At 39.7% G+C, this 20,827-nt stretch overlaps 1 protein-coding gene across 2 annotated transcripts; it reads right to left on the reverse strand.

Annotated features, from left to right (window-relative positions):
* Positions 1 to 433: 433 nt before the first annotated feature.
* Positions 434 to 11,605, reverse strand: lhx3 (LIM homeobox 3). Of its 2 annotated transcripts, none has more exons than XM_003454965.4 (6): positions 11,152 to 11,605; positions 6,267 to 6,438; positions 5,932 to 6,134; positions 4,272 to 4,423; positions 2,985 to 3,156; positions 434 to 1,732 (listed from the first exon to the last, which is right to left on the reverse strand). In XM_003454965.4, exons 1-6 carry the CDS (start codon positions 11,219 to 11,221, stop codon positions 1,299 to 1,301), a joined length of 1,203 nt encoding a protein of 400 aa, XP_003455013.1. In that variant the 5' UTR covers positions 11,222 to 11,605; the 3' UTR covers positions 434 to 1,298. The 2 variants fall into 2 exon arrangements, with proteins under 2 accessions (XP_003455013.1, XP_005459538.1); XM_005459481.3 differs by lacking the exon at positions 11,152 to 11,605 and adding an exon at positions 8,562 to 8,792.
* Positions 11,606 to 20,827: the final 9,222 nt, after the last annotated feature.

The following is a 20,827-nucleotide window of genomic DNA, read 5'->3' on the forward strand; positions in this document are numbered from 1 at the left end:
AGACCCAGTAATCTCTGAATTGATGGGTTGACTGCATCAAATTTCTTCACTAAAGAGCTGTTGAACCCCTGATACAGTGTTGGTAGTTAGCCAGATACTCAATTTGCAGACACAGGCAGAACTGCAGGCTTGCTCTGGTTTCACAGTCAGTGTGGCGATATGTACTATAGATATGCAAGATAAAAAATGCTGCAGGTAAGATGAATAAAGGGTGACTGCGTTGTTTGTTGGTTTTTGTTTCCCTGTTTTAACAATAACTTTTCAAGTGCTAAAAATAACCTAAAATGTAACAATAAAATTTCATCTTCAGTTTTCTTCCAAATAACCTCTTTGAACACTTTACTCAATTACTTTTATGAGCGCTCATTACTCTCGTTGTCTCATAAGGTATGGTGCACTGTTTTGTACAGCAACCAAAAAGGACTGAATCCCATTTTGATTTAGGTGACAAATTTATTAAAGTCCTGCCATTTAATTAGGAATCATCATCATCATCATTATCAGACAGAATAAATAAGACATAAAACAGTTTTTTTCCCACATAAACAAACATATACATCAGACCCCGGGTACTACAGTTCTTCCTTGGGGTGGTTTCCAGTAGAATGAAACGAACAAGTTACATCTGAGAACACACAAATGCATAGAAGTAATTGGATCCCTAGGTACCATTTAAGACAACATCTACAAGTTTTGCCTATATCCCTGTTCAAGAATGTACAAAGTCCTCATATGCAGGTTCTTATTCATGTCCAAGACGGGGTTTGTATAAAAATAAAGTCTCCACAATGATAAACCATTATATATATTTATATAGACATTTGGCAACAACCAGACATTTAAAGACTTTGAATGTTGAACTGAGTTCTGCACCCACCGCACTTTAGTTGACAAAGAGCAGTGGGTGGAGAGGGAGAGTTGGTAAAGCAAACAAAAGGTTGATGTCTAAACTTTCTGTGAGTGTGTGTGTGTGGTCTCTATATTGTTCTTAAAGAGCTTATAGTGGTGTCTGAAAATGGAGAATTTTTGAAAAACTCCTTACTTTGCATACAGTATTACTACTGAAGGATAATTGTTAGGCCAAGTCCTTAAAATGAGGAGCATTGTCTTCCTTACTTTCATTCAGATAACACACACCGAATGAACCTGTCAATCAGCTATTGATGTGATCCAGGGACAGCAATTTGCTTCCTTTCCTTACACAATCACAGCCCTGTGAGACTATTTTCCAACTCTTAAAATCCAACCGAAGACACAAAAAATGCAGAAAAAAGCTCAAACTTCTTATTGTTGACCAATCAAAACTGCCCATGGTCCACTTCATCTAACCAGGAGGCAGGACTGGCTGGAAAATCTGGGTATCCGCCGCTGCTGCCGGTGGAGAGGTCTGAGCTGGGGCCGTTAGCTGCCCCCATGGAAACCCTCACAGCAGGGTTGATCCCAGGACCGCTGCCTTGGGCCATGATAGAAAGGGCAGAGTCAGGGTAGACCAGGTTGGAGATGAGAGGCTGGTGTCTTGGTAGTGCCTGAAGTGACCCCGGTGACTGAGGAAGGCTGTAGGGGCTGTTGGAGCGCATGTCGTGGAACTGGTCTTGAGAGGGGAGGACGCCGTGCTCAAGGGGGAAAGAGTTGTGGTTGTTGCCCGCTTGGCGGCCTCCCATAGCTGGAGAGGACTCGCTCAGGCTGCTGTAAATGCCGTTAGTGTGGCCAAGCTCTGACATTGGTGGTTCATCTGTCAAACAAGGATAAAGATAAAGGAATAATTAAGATAATTAAGATAACAAGAGTAATAAAAATTTGCAGAAATGTTTGCAAAAAATGAATTTCAGTAGAGCTGATGCAGTGTGTTCAAGTCAAGTAAAGCTGCACAAATGGGACTTCGCAAACCCATTTTCCTGATTCAAGTAACTTCCTCACATTATTAGCTTGGTGAACTAATTATTAACCCTTCCTTGAATATAATAATATACTAAACCCAGAGAAAAATATGAAACGAGAGAATATGCTGTATGTCGCAGCTCAGCAAAAACCATAAGTGGCTTGGGGAGGTTATCAGAGCAGCTTGGGCTGCCAGCTTCCAGTTAGCTAATGTGTTTGTTTTCCAGTTACAACAATTCATCATAAACATCCAGTCAACAAAGTACTTTCTGCAAGACGAAATTTTACTGCAGCACTTTGTGATGTGCCTGGAATATCAGACACTAAATTCTTATTTGAATATCGTCACAGCTTCATGTATCGAAACGTGAAAGGAAACTTGGAAAAGCAGATTTTTGCTCTAAGTAAGCAACTAAGCAAAGTTTATTTAAAAAGTGCTTTTCACAGACACATAGTCACAAAGCAGAGCAAAGTAATAAAAAACACTATGAATAATCATCACAGAAATATAATAGAAATTTCAAACAGAACAAAAAATATAAAAACCGATGATAAAAATACTATTTTATTTTATCATCTGTTTTTTTGTAAATAGCATTTACAAAAGAAAGACTAGTTAAACACAAATGTGTTCAACTGCTTTTTAAAGGAGTCAGCTAAATGTAGCTGGAGTGATAGATCTGGTGTTATTGTGTGAAAAGCTCTGGAACTATAGTCTTCAATCTGATCACAGGAAAAATTAATTTGAGCCTGTCATCACTTTCCACCGCCTATCAATATTCCACGGTTCAACAATAACAATGGGTCGATTCAGTTTCCCTGCTATATGAGATCATGTAAAAGATGGTTTAGCACTGCTATAAATAAATAGAATACATTATTATAAATATTACTCTTTATATACTTGCTCATGTGAAAACATATCATAGTAGGAAGTCAACAAGTGCATCTAATGAATTTAATTATGTGCATGCTGGCTCACCTTTATGGCAGTTACACTTAAAGTGAAGGAGCCATCTTTATGTTAGTAGTAGCAGCTGTGCTTTTCTTAGGACACATGTCAAAGAGGCTGTGTCATCTCTCAGTAATTGCATTGTTGACTCTACCTGTGAAGGACACCTCTGCATCACTGTCCATGCCTTCCTCTTGGATGCTGTCCTTGTCAGATTTGGAGCTACCCCGTGACCTCTTCATATTGCGAAAGTACTGCCCCCATCTTTGGCGCCCGGCGTCTTTCTTCAGCCTTTTTTCTTTAGCTCGCCTGTTCTGAAACCACACCTGCAGGGTTAAAAAAGAAGAAGACATTTTTTTTAGTCAAAGATGTGATACTTCATGATAAATCATTAGATACAAATACAGTGTCTGACTGATTAAACTAATCAAAACATTTTCAGCTTGTTTTGTTTCTATAATTTATTTAACTTTCTCAGTGTAAAAGACTTTAAACAAGTAGACACTTTTTTTTCATCGTTATGACTTCTAAAGAAGTCAAAGTCTCCTACATCTGATGTCCTCAGCTCCTTACGTGATGCACATACTATGCTTTAAAGCATTAAAGCAAAATGAATGTTCAGAGACTGTCCGGACACTACTTCACGTCCACTTCAGCTCAAGTGAGAGACTTGAGCAGTGACACCGAACAGTAATCCTGTTTGGTGTCACTGCTAGTGTCCCCTGCATCAGATTTATCATGCATTTAATTAACTTCATGACAGCTACAAGTCGTCCTCAACTTAGAGCAGACAGGTTATCTCGCCGCTGACTTTGAATATTTGAAATTTTGTGGCTTTGCTTTTGATCAGCTCAAACTCTGGCTCACAGACAGCAGTATATGTGCAGCTGGTAGTCTTAATTTGTCTGTAATCTCAGTGCCTTCTGGTGTCTGTGAAGTCTGATACTAAATGCAAAACTTCTTTTTTTCCCATTCATTTTATCTTGCACACAAAATATATTCATTTCAGCCACGAGCACAGAAAGCAGTTTTACATTCTTGTTAATGATATTCCGCCCTGAGTGAACCCTCTTCACCCCTTCGCTTTCACTGAATAATGAAGAGCATTTTAGTGGCTTCTGTCTCTACTTTTGTCCTTGCAAATAAAACAATATATATGACCACCACCCAGCAACCAGGATGAGGCTCTTCAGCAGCAGACAATATGCGAGGGGCCCTCTTAGCATTGTTAACGAGCTTGCACTTAAACCGTGCTGACGTTCAGTCGGACTTTATTTTACTCCATCTAGCCATAAATCCGCCCCCCCACGCCACCCAGCAGGCACCCACACATACACGCACTTCGTACAGTACACTTGTGCCAGGTCAGCCACAATTGTCCCTTGATAATGAAGTCAGGACACTAATGGAATAGTCTTTAATGGATAATAATGTACTCTACCTGCACAACCCGCATATCCAGGCCCGTCTCCGATGACAGCTGCTCCCGCACGTGGCGGGCTGGTTTGGGAGAGTTATTGTAAGCGTTCTTCAGTGTCTCTAACTGTTTCGCAGTGATGGTCGTTCGTGGCCTTTTTGCTGTAGAATCGGCCTCTGAAAGACAAATGGACAACATACAGTGTCATCATTGGGCAGGCGTTTTTTTGAGATTCTATGTGGATCTGAAAAAAGTAACAATATCTGTTACTAATATTTGTAAATGGGCAAAATATTTAAAGACAAATTCAATATTTTTTATAACTGTACAACAGCTGTCAATCAATTTGCTATAAAGAAATAAGCTCCAGTCTAGTCCATCCAGCTAATTCTGTACAGACATCCTCAGTTGCCAACATTAAAATCTCTGATAAATATACATACTTATTACAGCAACCAACAGCACATAACCTGCATAACATCCTGTCTCCTAATTTTACGTAAATGGATAAATTCACTAAACCCTAAATCTGGATCCCTGTGCATAACTGCATCATGTCTGCACATCTGTTTGCCAGCACAGCAAAATACAAAGCCATCATCCAAATGGATGCTGCCCAAGTAATTGCACCCTGTCATTAGTAAAATAAACGTGTGTGTTTTTGGTGAAAACTTGTGTTCATTCACTGCATAAATCAGCACAGTAAATTCAAACAAACAGATGGGGAGATAAAAATCGGCCATGCCCACTCTGCCCTATCACGAATGAGCCTGCTGGGACTCTCAGTAATATGAGGTAAAGCAGAGCACTGATACAAAACAGAGTATCTGGTGAACGTGTTTTAGGCTGTCGGCCTGCGCCACGTTATATCATTTCAATGACTACAAGTCAGCTGTTCTTTTCAAACCAGTATAAACACTGCATCTAACACTAAAGCTCAAATTAATCAGAGCCCCGTGATGTAGAAAGGCCTATTAAACTATATTCCTCGGTTAAAGCAATGGGGGGTTTTGGGGGGTTAAACAGCCATAATTGCAAACTTTTACTCTGAAACAGCTTTAGTGGTCTTGAAGCATGTTTAATTTTACTTATGGACTTTTTTTTAAAAAAAATAAAAAACTATCATGTAAGGGAATTCTTTTAAATTTATACACATGAATAAACGTTAGAAACTATTCCTACAAAAAATAATAAGTGGAATGTCAATTTGCAGCATTTGCAATGTAAAATTTATCCATGCAGACATGTATATATTGCAATGACTGCAGTGGAGAACAATTCCTGACGCCACTGTATATCATTCCCGTGCTGTAAATAATCCTGAACCCCGCACAAACTCATACACACGCATTCTTCTCTCACGGTCAGACATGCATGCATCTCTCTCTTACTGAGTCTCTCCGCCCACTATAATAAGAGTTATTGAAAGTTGATCCTTTCAAGTGCAGAGTGCAGATGTAATCCTCCTGACCTGCGCTTTATGCAGTTTAGTATCGATCGGTTTGGAGGCAATGATGCAATTAGCTCAGGTGGGTCAAAGTTTAAGGATGACGTCTGTCATGGCAGTTTGCTTAAAACAAGCAGACACACAAAGTACAACATGCCGGAGCCTGGAGTCTGACAAACTGATTTGCTGACCGTTTTCCGAGCTGTTGCACGTGAGGCAATCATATCTGCAGCTCACCTCTCTGCTTGGCGGTCTCGTAGTCGGCCTTGCAGACCAGCCTGCTGTCCTCCATCAGATAGTATTCGTCACCTGTCGCAAGTTGCCGCTTGCATACAATGCAGGCAAAGCAGTGCAGGTGGTAGACGAAGTCCTGCGCCCTCCTCACCACCTGTGTGGGCGGAATCCCCTGCTGACATGCTGCGCATTTGGTCCCGAATCTCCTTTTGGAAACAGAAGGTTGCCATCAGTATACATCTCATCCAGCAAGCCAAAAATAGAAATAAAATAAAAAAAAAAATCATTAACAATCAATGTCTTATTTAGCACTGGTTTATTTTCTGAAAGTTGCTCACTTGAAGAAATCGTCTTTGCAGTAGACACTGTCGCCCCTGGTGAAGCACTTGTCCGCCAGTTGTGCCTGGCAGTCGCTGCACTTCAGGCACTTGCTGTGCCAGTGGCGATCAAGCACTTTGAGAATAAAGCGATCGACGATGTGTTGATTGCAGCCTGCACACATTGGGATTTCTGCGGGAGACAAGATGGAATCACGACATTTTAGTCTTTTAAACGAGACGAGAAAAAGAAAAAAATCACGAAGGGAATCGGTGCGCAAAATGACAGCCGGGCATGCTTATTGTGCTTAACATAAAGAGACTCTGAATAATTATCTCCTAATGGACACAACTGCTTAATTATGCAAGACTCCCAATAAGAAAACGTCCCGCTTTATAGATAAAATATAGAGCGGGAGAGTCAAAACACTGTAAATATAATGATAGTAATTAGATTTTTCATTTCACCTGACTTATTCTTCGCTTTTTAGCCCTCTCATCGATTTGTGTGTATGTGTGGGTTTTTTTTTAAATATTCCCGATGAATGTTTTGACTGTCGATTTCTTTTTGGGAGCGATTTTCTTTAAATATTTGCGCTGCTATATCAGATAAAGTATTGGCACAATTGTTTTTTTTATTTGTTTTTTTTTTTTTTTTTTTTAAAAAAGCATCATTTATGTCATGTTAATGCTTATGATCTAGGCCTAAAAACACTGGCAATCATTGATTTTATTTATGTATTATTTATTTCGTTGTCGTATTAAATAACATAAAATTGAACTCAGTTATTAGTTGTAAGCTAAAATTTAATTGGACAATTAATTTGGTAATTACGAGGATTAATTGTAGGCGTTTTACAGATGCCCTCTTTATCTTGTTCACTTTTGGGAAAAAAAAATCATAGAAGTCACGGAAAAATGAAAAATGAGACTATAATTTTTCATGCATTAAGTAGTAAAATCGCATTTGAAACCGAACAATTAGGCACATTTAAAAACTGAATAATGAACGATTACATTAAAAGTGATGTGTTATAAGCTATAAAATGATAAGAAATCGAAATCAGTTTAAATGTCTTTAAACTGCTTTGTGAGGCACACGTCAACAGTTTGTAACAACAGTCATTCATTTAAGGTGAAACACACTAAAACTGAAGAAAAATAAATGTGCATGGATTGTGATGTGCATACACACTAACAGTGATTGCTGGTTTGCCTGTACATTTTCCATGTTTGATCGTCCAGATAAAAGAGAGGCCTCACATGACCTGACACTACGCTTTAAAGTATTTTTTTTATAATGTTACTTCAGTGCACTTCCCACTTATGAAGCTATAAAATGAATAGATTTCAGGGACGCTTTAAGCGTTTAGCATTAAAACAGCACAAAGGCAAAAATAAGGACAGCTACAATGGCAGGTAAAACCTTACGAGTCCTCTTTATTATTAATTAAAAGAAGCTCAACCACTTCATATTCCATCCGTGCAAGGAATCGCATTCCTATTGTTCTGTTGCGGGCTGTTCATAAAATATGAACGAACCATTTCTTCTGGTATCACCAGCAAGCTGTGCACAAGTGCGGTGGCAGCCACATCAAGAACAGGTGTATCCAGGTCATCATTAATTCAGAGAGCTCTGTAAAACTAGAAAGCTGCGGCCTGTAGCCTCACGGCACACACCAACATGGTGTCCAAGCAATTTGCTCACCTTGGAGGGCCCACTTCAAAATACTAAAATGATAGGCTACACGAACATCCCAGCTGAAATTACACGCATCACGTCAAGAATCTGATAACTGATCAAAATGAACGGTCATAAATATATAACCATGTTAAACTTCGTGCATTTAAAAACAAAAACAACAACTTGTGAATGTTTACAAGAAATAATGCCCAGTTTATTTCTGACTGCAAAATATACAAAACATGATTAGAGATTCGAACGGTGGATAAATCTGAGTTAAACCGGATTTACCCTCCACACAGAGCATCAAACGAAATTTGAAAGACAGTTCAGGCAGATCAAAAGTTAAAACCCGGTGCTTACGATTGCTCCTGCAGATATGTGGAGCAACACGAAATGACACGCTGTCAGTCCTGGAAGGTTTTATTTTCCAAAATAAAAGACTGCAGCTGTGGAACATCCATCATCCAGACACCAGTTATGATAGCACACACTCAACAGACTGCAACCAGTCCTGTAGCCGTATATGACGGCCTTTTTAAAAGGTGTGTGTGAACACATGCCACACACACACACACACATCCAAACGTATGTGCAAAACGAACAATGTGATTATATTTTGCCTTGGTTACCTTTTTGCAACTCCTCGCTGTGGGCCAGCAGAGCGAACAGCATCTCCGCGTTATTTGGTGCCTCTTTTGGAGAGTTGAGCTCAGCATGTCCATCCATTGCTCATGATTAACGCTTACATTAAATCAAACCTGCTTTGCTTGTGTCTATCCAAACACACATACACACACTCACACCGGACGTGTTGTCAAATTCGAGCTTGCAGGAGCCCGGGATTGAAACACAAACGCGCGAGAGTCCAGGAGAGCTCGCTTTTATGCTTCCCCGTGCTGAAGCCAGGGCTGGATTACGCTGCGCCGTTTCCTAGGCGACAGGGAGATGGATTAACATCACCTACTGAGTACCTTACCCCGGATCCGAATAAACAGGAGGTGAGGGGAGAAGCTAATAGCTCTTCTGTGCTCGGTGAGGCACTATAATGTTGTAGCGTATTACTTTACAAACATGAAGAGAAAAGATCGAAAAAAAAGCACTTACTTGTTTTTACTGAACTGAAATCTATTTGTCTAGATGATAGATAGTCATATATTTTCCCATGAAAAAATAATCATCCAACACAACACAATATTGTGGCAATAACGTTTGATTGATATGTCTTCTTTAAATGCTTAAATTTTTGTTTTAGGCATAAAAATACCGTAAATACTGAAACACCTGGAAACTTTTTTTCACTGGGTAATTGTAATGATTTAACTATTTCAGCTGTTACAACTGCAAAAAAGCAAACATACAAAAACAACAACAACAACAACAACAAGAAAAAACCCTGCATGTGCAACCTGATCACATACAACAACCATAGCGGAGCGTGCCTAGAAAAGGTAAGTATACTAAGTCTCAGGTTTTATTTTTCAGTAATTTTTTTGTGTTTCTTCCAATTTATTAAATTTTGTAATGTAATTTATTTATTTATGTATTTATTGGTTCATGTTCTTCTAAAAGATAAATATTACTGTGATTAAAACCGCCACACGACTAAGTATACGCCTTAATTCAGATTCCAATGCATGCGTAAAAGAGAGAATAATAGCTTTTGACTAAAGCAATTCCATCTATTTAATAATAATGATGATAATAACAATAATAATAATAATAATAATAATAATAATAATAATAATAATAATAATAATAACAGAGTAAATTGTATGATTTCATGAATGCTTTCTTTTTGCATTCTCCGCTCGGTCAGATTTTTACATTCCTTTTAAATATCTTACTAACTCACGAACACATGCACAACTGAGCACGCATACGCAATCTCCATGTCATGTTGAGTGTCTGCTTGAAGACAAGTGTTTATTCAGGGGAGAGATTGGCTGTTCAATAACATGTTGATCGGGCCAGCACCCCAATGAATTTTATTGACACTGATCTTTGGCACAAAAGAGCGCCTGGGGAAATCTCGGGTAGTGCCACAACCGCCAGGACCCGCTGATGAATCTAAAATCAATGTCCCATTTGCCTGTATTTCAGAAGTATATGAACGACGTTTTGGAGAAAGGTGTGGGGTTCATGTGTGCCCCTCTTACTTTTCAGCTTTGTAATAATATTTATGTCATATTGATCGCTCACTTTTGAGGGGGTGAGCCGACAGTAATGTGGCAACAAAGCCATAAAATAACCATCAGAGAAGTGGCCATCAGTTAGGAAAAAGGTTGCAACGTTGATAAAATATGTATTTTTTAAAATCAAAATACAAATGTTTAAATCTGGTTAGAAATGTGGCGGAAATCGGATTGAAAAAATTTTAAGATTTGAATGATTCTTTATTTCAGCTAACATAAGTGACAACTGCTACAAAATTATTACAGAAACTAGCGAAATGAAGAAGCATCGAACATGAGACTTTTCTGGACACTAAATAACATTTCTAGACTACAATCCACTAACAATTCAAAGCCTAAATTCCATTTTTTAAAATAACCAGCCCCCAGTAGCGGCCTCAGGTGTCCCACCTGTCGGGGCAGGTATGACACCTGTTGAGCATGTGTCGTGTTGCTGGGTCCGCTGGTGGGAGCGACTTCGTGCCTGCTGGCAGTCTGTCGCGCGTCCTCACGGAGGCTGCTATTGCCACAGCGGGCCCGGTGCTGTCCCCATATCCGCTTCCTGCGCCATGCGCACGGGCGGTGTGAAATGACAGCACGCGCATAACATCTGTTCCTGTGAGTCTCCAACAATGAAGACTCATTACGGATTCATAACGTCTCCCACACGCAGTGCAGAACAGGCGTCTCTAAACGGTCTATATGCACCCTCGTGGCTTGCCCAGCAGTCGTCCTGCAACTTTTTTTTAATGCAGTAACATAAATGTCTTATTTATTTATTTATTTAAGATAAAAAATACCTACACAGGTTTGCACATATTTATATATTTAGCATTTTTCTGGAGTGCCTTTGCTTTCTTCGTTAGAGCGACTGTTTCATGCTTGTTACAGATCACTTAAATTAATTTTCAGTCCTGCTGTGCCGGACAGGATCGTGACGAATTTACGGACCCACGGCGCCCAATTAAACTGTATTTGATAGCTGTGTTTCTCCAAACCCTTTGCGTAATTTGCATCAGTTGTAAAAACAGGCAGGCTGTTTTCTTACCTTGGCCAGAATTGTACCGGGAGAAATTCCCGGTGTTTTGACAGCTTGATCCCGGGTGTTCAAGCAGCATTTTGAAGATGCTCCAAAACGAAGACTCACGTCTGTGATTCAGCAGCAACAACAACAACAAAACCTCTAAAGCGACACTGAGTATGAGGATTCAAAACCCCGCACTGTCCTGGAGACTTATCCTCTGGAGATGAAGCTGAGGTTTGTTCGACTCTGGATGAATTTCGGCAAAAAGTTAAAAAGAACTTCCGTGGACTTTTTCCCCTTCGTCAGCCAGCGGGAACTGAAACTTTGAATATTCATCAAGTTGATCTTTAACGTTGTGTCGATACCACTGAAATGAGAGGTGGGAAAGTGAGCCTGCACCCTGCAACCCTACTTCAGCTGAAATAATCAGCGGTCAGCGCTGCCTCTGTCCAGGGTGCTGAAAGGGGAGTTTCCCTAAACAGGCTGGAGGGGTGTGTGCCGCTCAGATATCCCCAGAGGCTATCTTTAAGCGCGCTCACACACACGCGCACGCACACTTGCCCTCCCCCTCTCTCTCTCCCTCTCTCTCTCCCTCTCCTTATCTATGTTGTGTTGCACGTGTCTCTCTTTCAAGACGCACAATGGGGCAATCGGGCAATGCTCTTGTCCATTTTATTTGATCAAAAATAAACCGGCACTGCATTAAGTAGATGGAATGAACATGCCATTATGTAAGCTTATTAAAGTAAACTAATTTTTTTTTTTTTTTTTTTTAAATGCTTGAATTAAACTCATTTTTTCTTCTGGGACTAGTTTACTGAAATAAACATCAATCGCCTAAAAACAGAAAATAATACATAAAATAATTCAACATGTTTTAATAAGCTGTTTTTCTCCTCCAGTGCAAAGTGGTAAAAAGGGGCATCGCTAAGATGTGAATTTTTTTGGCTGGTCTCATGACTGTGAACTGGTCCCATTAGCACCATATGAGACATAACTACACTGAGGTATTCCTACAGCTTTGATTCAATTTTCCTCGCCCAGTACGCCAGCCCCATGTAAGCCAAGTGGTGTAAGCCAATTAGACTCACTACGCTGTTCATTAGTCCACTCGAGGCAATTAGTCCACACATCCAAAACATCCAAAGAAATCAACAAGTCCCCCCACCCCCACCCCCCTCACATTCATCATAACTGAGCATCGCCACATCTCCTCTATAACCTCCTATAAACACTCACATTTATTATTGCATGACATTAAGCTCAAAACAATGCCTGCTGGATGCTTGTTTTCATGGGTGACTTTTTGTTGTTATGTGGGCAGTAATCTCTGGTCAACAAGGCTGCACGGATCCCTGTACAGATTAAGGGAGAACTGTAAATCTGGAAGGAGCTGAAAGCAGTAACTAGGCTCCTAAAGCCAGTGCAGCATCAAAGGAGCTTAAACCAGAAGCACAACAACAGGACTGCTTTCCTTTTGCTCTCATCAGCTGTCTTCTCTGATTGTGTTCTGCATTATGAAATTATGTAATTACATATTTATAGCATAGGGTATAAAACAGATCTGGGTTAGGGACAATTAATAATCTATTAATATCCCTATTAATTCTACAATTCTATTATTTCCATATACTATAAGTGCACAAATTGTCTGTTTTTGGAGGAATGTGAAGGATACACTCATGAGCGATCAGAAATCCATATCTAAATTTGTGTCACTACATCTTTTTTCATGGGCACTTTCTTTTCTTCTGCCAGTGTTTTTGTGTTATTCTATCCTCAGCTCCCTCACAAGAGTATTATGATGATTATGATCCAGTCTTCTAAAAGATGCCAAGGCTCTTTTCCCTGTTTGTTTGGTTGCTGTGAAACCTCAAGTGTCATCACAGAAAATTGGTAAAGTGTAATACACCTGGGTCCTACTTAAGAGAGCATCTGCAATCAGCTCCTAATGACTCCATATAAGACTCTGCCTTTTACACCTATGAGAACTTTATTTTTTATTTATTTATACGTTGATCACGAGCTACTTCAGGAGGCTCACAAGTGCCACAGAAATGAGGGCTACTTCAAAGCACACACAGGGTGCTTCACATGAAACCTCTGTTGTCCTTCAAGTGGAGGCACTTTTCTGAACAAGCGAGCGTTTTAGGTGAAGGACACAAATTTATACTCAGATCTGTTAGGTTTCAAACGTAATAGAAAATCATCTTCACTTATACTTGAATTCTTTTCTCTAAAATGGTTCCAGTTGGAGTGGAAAACCCAGCTCACTCCCTATCTATCTATCTATCTCTCTCTCTCTCTCTCTCTCTCTCTCTCTCTCTCTCTAAAATACTAAGAAAGATTCAAAAAGATTTGAAAACATGTATTTCTACTTTGGAGCTTGTTTCCCTGAATAATAATAATAAATAAAAAAGAAGATGCAGAAGCAGAGTTGAAGAGCTGACACTTTTGATGTGAACTAATCATAAACTTAATGTTTATGATTAGTTAAAAATGAAGATTCTGCTGTATGTTGTGCCACATTATCACCAAGTCACAACATATTTATCTGTATCAGTTTGTGCTGTTTTATAACTTAATGTAATTTGTACTAAGCTCTTAATGGATATAGAAGAGAAAAATGCACTTTCTGAAATAAAGCTAGATTATTTTGATTAATTTGATCATGGATGTCGAATAAGTTTAGCATCTACAGAAAGACAGCCATGAAAAAGAGCTGCAGGGGAACTAGGAATCCTGTACTTCTTACTTACTTACTTCAGAATTAGACCGAAGCATCACTGAATTTGTAAATTTTGCTTTTCCTACTAGTACTACTATTACTACTAAACTACTCGAAAAATAGAAAATGTAATTCTAATTTTAATTAAACTATGTATATGATTTTAGTATGCTGTAAAGTTAAACAGATATTAAGATCAAGCCTGTTTGTTACATGGAGTAAATTTTGTTGCATCTCTTTCTTTTGTTTTGCTCTGTATAGAATTTTACCACAGTAACAAACATTTGGGGGGGGGGGGAGGATAAACACTAGGAATATATGTGTAAAGAACTCCAGCAAAAAATAAAGCTGTCTATGTAAGCAGGAGGAGAAGAAACTGTAGGAGCAACTAAACTCAAAGATAAGTAAGGATCAAGATACTGAGAGGAAAAAAATAAGGAAGTACTGCAAAGATGTAGAGGAAGAGAAATGCAGGAAACAAAGGAACAGCAGGAGAAGACACACACCGAGATGCAATGCAAACTCCAAAAAGGCTCCAAAATGTGGAAGTGAAAAATTGAGAATTTCAAGCCCTCGCACACACAGATGCAGTATACTGGTCAAGGAAAAATAAACAACTGCAGATGTTTTGTTATGAAGTTATGAAAGACAGAAATGTTGACATGAAAGAAAAGAGATGGTCAATGGACTGGTTCTTATATAGTGCTTTTCTACTCTGAGTGTTCAAAGTGCTTTATACAACTTGCCTCATTCCCCCATTCATACACAGCACTGTGCTTTTTGTAAGTAAGTGCTTTCTAGCTAACATTCATGATGTAGGAGTGTCGGAGAGCAACTTGGGGTTGGTATCTTGATATTTGGCAGTCTCAATTCCATAGTTAGCAAAACAGTTTTTTCTTTTCAGCACTGAAGAAGAAGCTACATTAGTCATTTCACCCCATGTCCTCATTTTAGGTTTGACAGCATTTTAGTAGATAAAGGTGAACGGCTAAAACATGAATTGAGCTGCGGTTTGGGAAAGGCCTCTAAGGGGACTAGTGGCAGCTCCCGGGCCTGGCAGGTCCCCATGTGCTAAATAGAAGTGAAGAAGTGAAAGAAATGAAAAGGGCTCCCAGGGTGGGGCACGGTGTATCTATGGTTATATGAATCAAATAGATATGGATGAATTAAAGGCAATGTTAGGAGAATCCATTCATGAAAGTTCATCAAGAAACAAAAATACTCCTGTTTGTAGTTTTGTTTTAGGTTTTCTCTTTAAATAATGTTTTAAAATCAAATTAATTCACAGACTTACAGCAGTATTTTTCACTTCTTTCCCTTCCTCACTCTGAAGTCACATTACATCCATTCAGCCAACTGCACCAGCTTATCAACAGTGTGCTCCAGGCTGTAGAAGAGCATCTTCGGTTCAGCCGGTAGTCTTTGAAACCCATCTTGGAAGAGCCCTGTCTGGTAGCTTTTCTGTAAAAGACAGAAAACAAAAGAAACATGGATGATTATTTAATTGAGTATGAAAGTGAGAAGCCAGTCAAAAAACAAAGATGAACATAATCAGGGACATGTGGAACTGATGCATGCTGGGTTGTTGTGACTAAAATTTGATATTTCCGTGGATTTCGGTGATTCCTGAAGCTTCCAGTATGTTTACATGCACAAGCAAACAAACAAACAGTAACAAAGACCACATTCACAGAGCAGAGTAGATTATATTTCAGCCAATAAACGTAGTTGTAAACTTCACTTAGCAGAATTCTCCTCTCGGTCATTTATGACTCCAGTAAGATTTGAAGTTAACAACCCTTAAGCGATGTCACAGAAATGCCTCCCTTTTTTTTAGTGATAGAGGCAAGCTGTCATATATTTTCTATATATTTGCAACAATAAAATTCTGAGTGGTTTTCAAGAACACAAAAATGGATAAATTAAAGTCCTTAATCTAACTTAAAAAATAGAGGTACAAAGAACTTAATATTTTAAAAGTAAGTCTCTTTAGTCTTCTACCATCTGCTGACAAAAGGCTTTTAAGGATTTCTCTGATATGTTTTGAAACTTTTGAGTTTAAAGTTGAACCAAAATATTCTCAGATGCCCTTATTGCAGCACACAATACTTCTATGATCCTCTATTCCATTTTACATCTTTGCATACATCCAGAAACGTTACTCTGTTTTCCTTCCTTGTGTCTATTTGTATAACTACTTATGCACAGCTGAGTTGGGGGGCTGAGTGTTGCTGCAGGGGGTCCGTGTGCACCCATGCCACCCCTCTGACACCAGTCTGCCATTGTGCTCCTGTCATGATCGATCATGTCCTCCAAAGACTGGCCTTGTCCTGGAGGGAGGAGACCAATCACACGCCTCATTACCCAGGCTTGGTTACTCCTATGCGGAGTAGTCCCAAGACACCCCAGCCTGTTGCTGTCTGGAGAGAAGTAGGAAGAGTCCAAATGTGTGTGAGGGGTATAGAGAAAGAGAGAGAAAGATAAAAGATTAGCAGGATGATGTGAGGGAAGGCAGGAGAATCAAAGCTAAAATGGAAAAGTAAGTCTTTACAGCGAATATCCCAAACAGTTTCCGATTGACCGAGTAGACCCTAAGAGCATCTGTACGTACTGAAAATAATAATTTAGTTGAAGTTACACTTTCTGTGCCCTCTGAGCAACCATCCTCTATTTTTCAACCACAGCCAGGAACTCTCATTGTTTTGAAAATGGCTCCATCTGGCAAGGTTTCCCTGACCAGGCGAGCTGAGGGTCGCTCCCCTAGCAGCTGGCTAAACTGCCCAACCGCTTTTCTGCTCGGCCCGGCGACTAACCGACACTCTCTGGTGGCTTTGCTGCTCAAACATACACAAACACGCACACACACAATGCTGCACAAGGCTAACTGTCCACTGGCCTGCCAGTCTTGAGGTCAGCTGGCTTGAGTTGAGTTTGGGGGGGTATGCTTGAAGGGTGGTGTGGGGCAAGATGGGTGACACCATTTAGCCCTTTGTTATATGCCAAAGAGAAGGAGTGTTAAATGTGTACTGCAAAGAATTTAAAACGATCTTTGGGGAAAAAATGACAAGTGCTTTAAAGCTCTATGTTTTGATTGATTGTGATCATTCATTTATATGGTTAACTCAACAGCTGGCCCTTAAGAACTGAATGCAGGTTTCATTATTTGTGTATGAGGGTCTATGCTGCGCTAAAAAGCCTGCCAGTGCCGCCAATCAGCCCCTTTGAATATTGATATGCTAATGACGAACAACACAGGGAACAATGCTTGAATGCTACCACTGGAAAGCCGTACAATGGCACTCCAGTCAGGCTCTGACACTTTTACCACCCAACATGTGTCCCTAGTTTCATGCTCAGACAATAAAGGCCAACAACTGTCTGTCCATTTATACGGGGGATTCTGTTACTCAGTGCGGATGCACTGTCTGGGGGTCCTGACCGGTTACATTGTGTTTTAGCTGTCTTTGTCCAAGATGGGAAATATAAGCATTGTAGAGCAATGATAAGCCACCCCAGAGGCTGGCATAATGCCTGCAAGGTCGGAGTTCAAACCTTTCAAGCAGAGCTGAAGCTTGACCTTGCGTGCCATTCCAGATGTTGACCTGCCTCAGGGATCTATCTGGTTTGTAGGTGGCATTTTTTGAAGTAAAATTAAGTAGAGGAAATCAGAATTTTTAAAGAGCTTACCAGTTATCTAAGCTTTACAAAGTGCAGGTTATGCCCATCTAATCAGCTTTGTTAGCCCAGATGAGAAATTTTCAAACTATGCATATTGATAAGTTTTGATCAAAAGAAGCATCCTTGCTGCCAAGCATACCATCTATAATCCAAGGGTCCTGTTGGCAGATTCTTCTTTTTTCTATCAGAACATCAAATATATCATGTGTGATGTATGTGTGACTGAGATTTGGTATTTTGTGCAGGGACAGGAGAAGCTGAGGATCGAACCAGCCAACTTTCAGATAACCTGATACAACACCTGAACCACATCCTTATAAACGTGAATAGAGTACCTCTTATTAAATCTCCTCACTCTATCACTGCCTTATCCTTTTATATTGCAATAACTAGATGGAAAGTAGAGAGTGAAACAGTGATTAGTGGCTATACGAGGCAACAGCGACCTTGGATGATGCTCATAATCACTCTACTGCAAAACTAATGTATTTATTATTAGTAGTTTATTTGCTGATTAATTATACTCCATTTCAGAGCATACCAGACAGCCATCCTGCCATTAGTATTGCAGGGGTCAGCTATTTTAAAGCTAGCATTTATCATTATGTCTCTGCTCTATTAGTTGCTATTATTACTGAGCTTGTAGGGATACAGTAAATGAGAACCAATTAAACAAACTGTTCAAATGATACATGATTTGTCACTCTTCCCTCAACCACTGCTTGTGTGTTTCTTCATATGACGGAGGATTTGAAACTGAATTCAGAGTTGCCTCTGACTAACAAACTAATGGTTAAAGATGGATGTTTGTATACCTCTTGTCAGTGGAGGACATGATGTGTTTTTCTTTTTTTGTCTTTCTTTTCCACTGAAGGGAGGGGGTGGGGTAGGTGCTCGTGGTCTAAACATTACGGATAAGGGCCCCGGCACACGCCTGCATGATGTTCGGTAATCCTACAGTCTCAGACTCATGACCCACTTTCTTGGAGAAACATGATGGAGCAGCAGCCTCCTCTTACCCATGAGGAGCCTCCAGACGCGGGGTGGAAGGGTGGAGCAACCCCCCCTACTCTGTCAAGACAAAGGAAAAGGCAGACTCCTGTAAAGTCTCCCAAAAGCCAAATAAGAGGTTCAGGAACACTAATACCCAAACCTGATGCTCTTATTAGTTCAATCTGATGAATAATTCAGAGGATGTGCCACTTTGTTTCCAGTCCGGAAAAATAAAGGGAAAAAAAATCTGTTAGTTGAGGACTTTATGTATTTTTAGGTGATTCTGCTGATACGCTTAAGATTCTTTGTGAATATCAGGGTTTTTCAGGAAACCTTTGTAAAAATGTGCTTTTATGCAGACGATGTTCTATTTTACTGGAAGATTTAAAATTTAAGTCGGTCAGTGGAACAAAGTGGCAAATACAGCCACTGAGTGATCTTGGCCTTCATGTTAGATGGTTCTTCTTGAGAAGATTCTTAACACTTCATGCTGATCTGCCAATTCAGTGTAGTTCTTTTGTTACCTACATCAGGAAATGGGAAGACTTTTAAGCAAGGATCTCAGCCATTTCCTAATTTAACTACTGAGTTAAGCAGAGATCATCCACTGATACAAAGGAAATGAAATGAAAAGAACAGCTTCTCCACTATTGTGTCTCATCCCTTGAAAACATGCTGACCGACATCATGGCACGCGCTGAAGGCAAATAGGTCCACAAATGCTGCATTATGCATTAGATCATATCACCACCATACTTCTTATTCTTTTTATTAACCACCACCACCCGCCCCTGCTCTTGCTTTTTTGTTGCTGAAAACACACAGCTCTTACTTCTCTCTTTATCTTAATCCCTGGCAGACTTTAAGTGTCTGGCATCGAGGCAAAATCCCAAACTGCAGAGGAGCGTGTTTGGAGACCTAATCCCCTTACCCATAGACTCGAGTTGCCCTCAATTCACCTCTCACAAAGTAGGCCAAGAACAAGGAGCCACAACAGAGAGGCAAGCGGCTTCACGAGGCTCAGTATTATCACGCGTCCAGACAGACAGACATGAATGACACATACGTTGGCACATGCACACAGACGGATACATGGACTGATGGTGTATAAGCTGGTATACAGTACTATATAGACACATATGTGACAAGCTGACATACAGACACACCCAGATGCTAACCTGAATCATGACTTGTCTCATGTAGTCCTCCTTACACAGAGACACGCACGTAATCTCTTTGGCTTCTTTTATGTTCTTCAACAGTCAGTTTTCAGTGTTTCAATCATCCAAATTGAATCATCTCCATATTCTCTGTTTCTGCTGATTAGATGATGACTTTCTGTGTGCAGCTTACTGGGTCTTATTCTTAGTAGAATAGGAGGGGCTCAGTATTAACTGTTTACACAAATCAGTAGTGTTCCAGATCATATCCTGCATGCAAGTGATGCTGTCCTCATAGACAATAGGTGTAAATACTGACATGCCAGCCTTGGACAGTACTGATGAGGTTATTCTTTGTTATTCAGGTTATTATTGACTTAAACATATGCATAGAGGTCAATAAGTGATGAAATACAATACCTCAAAGTCCCTTAAAGAGTAGATTTGTGACATCTTTATATTTTTTTTCAAAACTTGTTTGCGTGGCTTTTTGCTTTTTTATTCCACTTGTGGCCAGTGACACTGGGATTTGCAAATGTAAATATGATTTAAGCGATGGCAATAAAATAAACATTTAATGTTCTGTGAAATATGCACTTCTTTGTAAATCAAATATATGGCAAATGTATGGAAGCTAATCATTTAGCTGTCACTATCCTCAAGCTGCATGCCAGTAAACAAATGTGATTCCTTTTTATTAGGCACAGGAAACCTGGAAGAACACTGATGGAGACTTATGTACAAAAGCCTGATTATTGTTTTAACATATCATGACTACAGTTTAATGTGCGTTGCAATTTCTACCATAATAACTGAGTAAACTCAGACCTGAGAGGAATGAACAACGCTGCCACCCCTTGGCTCTTTGGAGTAAATTTACTCAGATGTGTTCAAAATCTAAGCAGTGGTATGGGCCGTGTGTGCATGCTGTATACCAGTGGACCATATGCTGTGACTTCAAATAAAGCAAATGAGTAAATATCAAACTATGTAAATAGCAGTTGCCACCCTTCATGCATACATTATCTATAAACTTTTTTTTACAGTTGATGGTTACATGATTTTATAGAAATCACGTGTGAAATACAGAGGCTTACCGGTGTATTCTTCAACAACAGGCTCAGTGGAGACTAAAGCATTG

This window comes from Oreochromis niloticus, linkage group LG7 (assembly GCF_001858045.2).
Source record: "Oreochromis niloticus isolate F11D_XX linkage group LG7, O_niloticus_UMD_NMBU, whole genome shotgun sequence".
In the NCBI taxonomy this organism is placed as follows: domain Eukaryota; kingdom Metazoa; phylum Chordata; class Actinopteri; order Cichliformes; family Cichlidae; genus Oreochromis; species Oreochromis niloticus.